The sequence below is a fragment of the Gossypium arboreum genome, chromosome 3 (genome assembly GCF_025698485.1).
Source record: "Gossypium arboreum isolate Shixiya-1 chromosome 3, ASM2569848v2, whole genome shotgun sequence".
NCBI classification, from domain to species: Eukaryota; Viridiplantae; Streptophyta; class Magnoliopsida; order Malvales; family Malvaceae; genus Gossypium; species Gossypium arboreum.
The window spans coordinates 107,022,148-107,028,707 of record NC_069072.1 but is presented as its reverse complement, the minus strand read 5'-3'; the positions used below and the strand labels follow the sequence as shown (position 1 = coordinate 107,028,707).

The 6,560-nt window shown below is 30.6% G+C and overlaps 1 protein-coding gene across 1 annotated transcript; it reads right to left on the bottom strand.

The window, feature by feature from the left end:
* Window positions 1-475: 475 nt before the first annotated feature.
* LOC108474807 (probable serine/threonine-protein kinase PIX13) lies at window positions 476-4,349 on the bottom strand. The gene is made up of 6 exons (XM_017776829.2): window positions 3,957-4,349; window positions 3,503-3,870; window positions 2,608-2,743; window positions 2,368-2,507; window positions 1,678-1,801; window positions 476-1,168 (listed from the first exon to the last, which is right to left on the bottom strand). Exons 1-6 carry the CDS (start codon window positions 4,009-4,011, stop codon window positions 720-722), a joined length of 1,272 nt encoding a protein of 423 aa, XP_017632318.1. The 5' UTR covers window positions 4,012-4,349; the 3' UTR covers window positions 476-719.
* Window positions 4,350-6,560: the final 2,211 nt, after the last annotated feature.

The following is a 6,560-nucleotide window of genomic DNA, read 5'->3' as shown; positions in this document are numbered from 1 at the left end:
TTGCCTTATTAAGTATTGTAAGAGATAATATATGGTGTTATAATCGAATTTACGTCACTCTTTATAACCATGCCATTTAACATGTATTACAAATTACAATAGAGCATGAAGCCAAGCAAGCAGGGAAAGCATTAACCAAGGTGGGCAAATATTTTCTCTCACTCTCAGTCAGCAGCTCTGTTCTTAATTCGTAGTACAAGAGAGAAATGTATGCCACCCCATAAAAAAAGATAAAAGCACAAATATCATTCACAAATCACAATTTTTGAGTTTTCTCTATTGATATTCTGAAATTTACCTGCATGTATGCTCTTGATTATTCAATCCCAAGATTTAAATATGGATTAATATTTGTTCTATTATTAGTGCATTAATAGTGAATGAAAAGTTAACACCTCATCAAAAACCCTAAAACGATATAAAAACATGAAATTTATTATCATACGGCATCACATGGTTTACCGAGATATATGAATTAGACTTAAATGAAATTTTCCATTATGGTTAACAATAATACATGCGCTTCACTTTGACATAAAACTTGGCCTCAAGTAACGCTAGTGGAATTGTATTTCACATATCCTTCGCTTGCCTATATACGAGTCCAAAAAAGAGTTACATATATATATTGGAACTAAATTCTATGAAATTAAGCTGCTTGCTAATAGCAGCAGCAATCATTATTACAATGCGTTACATGCACATCTCTGGAATGCTAATTATCTATGCGACCTAGCTGTAGAGTGGCGATGATTATTTGTCTTCCGACTGCCGGTACCACCTTGCTTAGAATGCACTGGAGACCGATGATTGTTAACCTTTAGCTTAGATTTGGTAGCTTTACTCTCTTTAGGTTGTTCATCGATTGCATTTATCTTTTGTAACGTCTCTAACACCTCTTCCATGGATGGACGGTTTCTAGGATCAGCTTCCAGACACTTTAAAATAAGCTCACCGGCTTGCAATGCAGCCTTGATTGGGTATTGTTCTTCTAGCCTTGGGTCCATTATTTTCTTGAGCTTTCTCTTCTCAGTCAGGGAATGTTTGGCCCATTCCACCAAATTGTGCTCACCACTGGGACGATTTGTATCCAGGGCCCTTAGGCCTGTTAACATCTCCAACAGCACAACTCCAAACCCATATACATCACTTTTAACATACAAATGGCCTATAAAATTTTGTTATGTTTTGTCAGTCTTCGTTGTTTTTTGAAGGGATAATATACAGAAATATCTATATTTGGTATTTAATTTTTTTTAATCTAATTGATACCTAAACATAAGTAAATTTAGTAATTCTTTTAAGTACCCAACTAATATTGTTAAAAAACTGGCGTGGTGCTAATGTGACATTGATGACTAATAGTATGATGACACGGTACGGCTTCACATATTTATTATACATCAAAATATGAGACCACCATGTATCACCATTCTATTAGTTATTCGTATCACGTTAACATGTTTTAATGATATTAGTCACATACTTAGAAAAAGAATACTATATCAACTTACGATTTCTAAAATTAGATATCAATTAAGTCCAAAAACAAAATCTAAATACCACATAGAAACAAATTACTAATTAGAATTACATAGTATATATTAACCCTTCTCTTTACCCCACCTTTGAATTCATTCTAAATATGCTATGTGGGCGAAAGATTGGTAAATTTACCTGTGGCAACATATTCAGGAGCAGCATAACCATAAGTGCCCATAACACGTGTGGTGACATGCGAATTGCCATTTATAGGACCCAATTTTGCCAACCCGAAGTCTGAAAGTTTCGCATTGTAGGCCTGAAAAGCGGTCAATCAACTTGTTTAATAGCTAAATTATTAGCACAATCGTAACATGAGAAAACTAAAGCAAACCCCACCCGTCCCCCAAAAACAATGTAATAATGATTTTTTCCTAATTTTATAGAAAATACAATTATTTTAAGTTTTATCTAATTTTTCATAGCTCTTAAATTTTTATTAGTTATCTAACTTATTGTAAAATTAATGGAAAAGTTAATAATTATTAATTTTATTGGTGTTGTGATGTATTAGTGTATATCACATTAACAATTAATAAAATTTTAAAAATTAAAAACATTAAAAAGTATGTTTTATAATTCTTTTAAAATTTTAAAAATTAATTAATTTTGATATGACATCTATATAAATTATCATGTATATATTACATCAGTAAAGTTTAATAAATATTACTTTTTATTTATTTTGAAATGATTTGATAAATAATATAAATTTAAAATATAAAAAATAAAAATTTAATGAAAATTTAATTTTTATAAAGTTAGAAAATCAAATAAGTGATTATGTAAAAGAAAGAGACAGAGGAGGGCTTTAAATTTATTTACCCCATCTAGCAAAATATTGGAGGCTTTAAAGTCCCTGTAGATTACACTCTTCTCTGATGTATGCAAAAAAGCCAAGCCTTGGGCGGCCCCAATGGCTATTTTAAGCCGCGTTTCCCATGTAAGAGGCTCTGCTCCGCCTACTGCATTGAGTTTACATATAAAATAAGCTTCAATCTTCTCGAAAAATAGCATGTTTAATGAATATGATAGATCAATGTGTGTTTTTCCTTAATTACTTACATCTAAAGAGGTGGTTTTCCAAGCTTCCCTTTTGCATGTATTCGTAGACAAGGAGGAACTGATTTTCCTCCCAACAGTATCCCAACAGCTTTACCAGATTTGGATGGCAGAACTTGCCCAAGAATTTAACCTCCGCCTGTCCTCACACAATATTATTCCCTAAATCAACTTAATCTCAAAGCATTCATATCATATGCAACCATTCTTGAAAATCATTTCTTTACATAAAACTGCAAATTTCAGTGCATAATTTGATGTTGTTTTACTACTCATTTGATTACTAATGTAATAATATAAAGGAAAAACTTATCTATATTACAATAATTAGATGTAAAATAAAGAAAAGTTTCTACAAATTTAAACTTAAAACTAAATAGTAAAAAAGTTTCAAAATAAAGGAAAAAGTTTTTCTTTTGCTAAAAATAAGTTATAAGTTATAAGAGTGGACTAAATATTATTAGTTGAATTGATTATGCCATGTAAAAAAAAAATTACTCCAACTAAACCTAACATTGATAAATAAGTAGATAATGAGAAACTGGGAATACATGCATTAATAAAATTCCAACTATCTCATGGGAAAAGAGGCCAAGTTATAAAAACCATGGAAAAGTATACATAAAATAACACGGCGCCGTATATTTCGGAAAACAAAATAATTCTGCTGGCCGGTGTTTACATTATCAATTACGCCTCTTCATTCAATCATATAATGACTATTCTGATTATACACGAACTTAAGAATAAAATAATTTTATTTTTTAAAAAAAAAGTACTAAAAGCAAAGAAAAAATGAACTTAATAAGAGTCCTAAAATGAAATTAATATGGTTGATAAAAGTTTGTAAGAATGAATGGGAAATAACAACTAAAAGAAAAAAAAAAGAGCAAAATACCTGCCATTCTTGCAAGCCTTGAGAGCTATCGGGATTAGATTTCTTGACGGCAACAGCGATGCCAACTCCGACTTTAGAAGGAGCATAGGTTTTATCATCAACCCAACCTTTGAACACTCTACCGAAACCTCCCTCACCCAGCACCGTATCAGGTCTGAAATTTCTGGTGGCTGCCTTAAGTTCTGCCAAAGTGAATATTTTCAAGGTGGTGCTCACAATCTTTCCACTGGCCGGCACTCCTCCTCCTTCGCCCTCCTTGCTTCTTCCACTGCTTGTCTCGTTCCCTTCACCGCCACCGCTTTCTTTGTTTCCTGTAGGTGGCACCACTCCATGTTGTTTGCTGCTGTCCTTTAGCTTCTTCGTATCTTCTGCATGTGTGTTCAATCATATGAATTGGTTTGGTTGGGGTGGTTGCTGCTGTCGGAAATTCCAAGGCAAGTTTGTTTGTACGTACCTGGGGTGGGTGGGTGGCTATGATGATCAACTTGAGTACCAAAGCAGTTCCCCATATGATCTGATAACTCTTGTTGTTTTCTTTTTGCAATTTCGATATCTTTTCTTTGGGATTGAATAGATATAGCTAGACAAAAGGATTATTGACTTTAAAAGAAAAAAGAAAAGCTTTCTTGAGGTTCGAGGAAGAAGAGAAGAAAGAGAGGCGAAGCAACCAAGTAGATGGGATGTGGAGGAGAAGGGGGTAATGGAGACTTGGTGTTTGTTTGGACTTTTTCCTTGGTTTTATATACTAATCAATCCTCCTGCCCCCTCTTGTTTCTGTCACTTATTTCTCATTTCAACCTCCCATTTTACACTCTTTTCTTCAATTTGCTTACCCTTAATAATATGTTTTTAAACCCCCCGCCCCCCAATTAAATAAAGAATTTATCAACAAGACATCATCGAGTGATAAAAAATAAAAAATAGAGGTGTGTATTTAATCGAGTAGAATCAAATTAAGTAAAAATTTTTCGAATTAATCGAGTTAATAAATCTTATTTTAGCAATCAAACTTAATTTTAATTTTTTTTGAATAAAATCAAATCAAGTCAAAAAATTCGAGTCAAATCGAGTCGAGTTAGTAAATCTTATTATTTATACTTAATGTTACATTTAGATGGATCAATTATTTAACTAGTAGACGAAGTACAAGATTATTTAATTATATTAACAATATAATGATTTTGACTTTTAACTTAATGGGTAAATATTTATCAAAACGAAACGACATAGTTTTGCCTTTTAACTTAATTATTTTGAATTTTAACTTTTAAAAAAGTAAACATTTACCAAAACGACGTAGTTTTGTCTTTTCTTATTCGGATTTTCAAATAACTCGAATTGTGTAATTTATATTCGAGTTAAACCGAAAAACTTAATTTTTATTTGAGTTTATCCGAATAACTTGATTAATTCTAATAACTCAATTATTTAATTCAAAATTTAAATTTTCTATCAATTTTTGAATTAAAATTTTGCTCACCCTAATAAAAATTTGTCTTTTAATTAATATAAATTTTATATTTTCTTTTTATCCTTACAAATTTACAAATCAAAATTCCAACTCAAAAACCAAAACAAAATTTCTAAGCCATAATAATTTATTTTAACATTTTATTTAATTTTAAATTAATATTATTTATCAAATTATTTCAATATAAATAGAAAAGTTAACATCTTAATTAGCATACACATAGATGTCATTAGAGGTGATCATGGGCGGGCCGGCCGGGTTCGGGCCGGGCCCAAATAAAATGTTAGGCCCGTATAATAGGCCCGGGCTCGGCCCGGCCCGAAATATAGGCCTAAAATTTTTCCCAAGCCCGGCCCGAAATAAAATTACTAAGCCCGAGCCCGGCCCGGCCCGGCCCATATTAATTTTTTTTTCTTATTTCATTAAATAAAAAAATTTAAAAATATAATAAATCAAATATATTTAAAAACATAAAAATAAATATTAAAACAAATAAAAATAATACTAAAACAATTCTTAAAACAATACACAAATTAACAATATAATAAAAAATAGTTATATTAAAAATTTAAAATAATTAAAAATAAAATAAAAAATATATATTAATATATAATTTGGGCGGGCGGGCAGGCCCGGCCAAAAACTCTTACTGAGGCCCGCCCGTTTTTAAACAGGCCTCGTTTTTTGCCCAAGCCCATTTTTGGGCCTATATTTTACCCAAACCCTCCCATTTTTCGCGGGCCTTGGTAGTAGGCCGCCCAACCATGATCACTCTAGATGTCATCTCAATAATTAATTAAAATTTTTAAAAATCTAAAAATATTATAAAAATTATTAAATAATTTAAAAGTATGAAAATTCTAAAAAATATTTTAATATTTTTAATTTTAAAAAGAATAAATTAATTACTATTGTGAAATACATGTAGATGTCACCCTCTATGAATGTCATATTAAGAAAGTTAACCAAGGTTAATTTTTTTATTTACTTTAAAATAATTTGTTAAACAACACAATTTTAAAGAAAGAAATTAAATAAAAAATTAAAATAATTTTTTATAAAATTGAAGGGAAATAAATAATGTTTAACTTTTAACCAAATGTGAAAACAAAAAATCATGACAGCTAGCAATAGAAAATTAATTAATGAAAAAAGAAATGGAGGAGGAAGTCAACGGCAATTTCCTCCCGATGCCTTGAGCTTCTTGATGGGCCCTGTGCTATGCTTCTAAGTGGGCCCTATCGTTGGCTCATTCAACTCAGATGAATTTCATTTTCATTTCATTACATTGACATGACCTGGCACAGATGATCCGTTCATTTTATTGCTCAACTATTTGCATCAAACCTCCGATCCTTTACTTTATTTTGAATGACAATGTATTACGCGAAAGATAAATAGACTAAATCAAGCGATGAGAATATGTATATTATTTAAATAAAGTTTTAGTTCAAGTTTTTAAGCGATGAGAATATGTATATTATTTAAATAAAGTTTTTAGTTCAAGTTTTGAGATAAAAATAGTATAATTTTTTTCAAACTGATTCCATTTTCAATTTAATATAAATTTAATTTGATTTTTAAATA

Excerpts from the sequence above, each read along its gene's own strand:
- LOC108474807 (XM_017776829.2), bottom strand. The coding sequence starts at position 4,011 with ATGGGGAACTGCTTTGGTACTCAAGTTGATCATCATAGCCACCCACCC. Across the intron at positions 2,744-3,502 it reads AAGGCTTGCAAGAATGGCAG|GCGGAGGTTAAATTCTTGGG; the intron begins GTATTTTGCTCT and ends GTGTGAGGACAG. Across the intron at positions 1,802-2,367 it reads CCAATATTTTGCTAGATGGG|GCCTACAATGCGAAACTTTC; the intron begins GTAAATAAATTT and ends ACCGCTTTTCAG.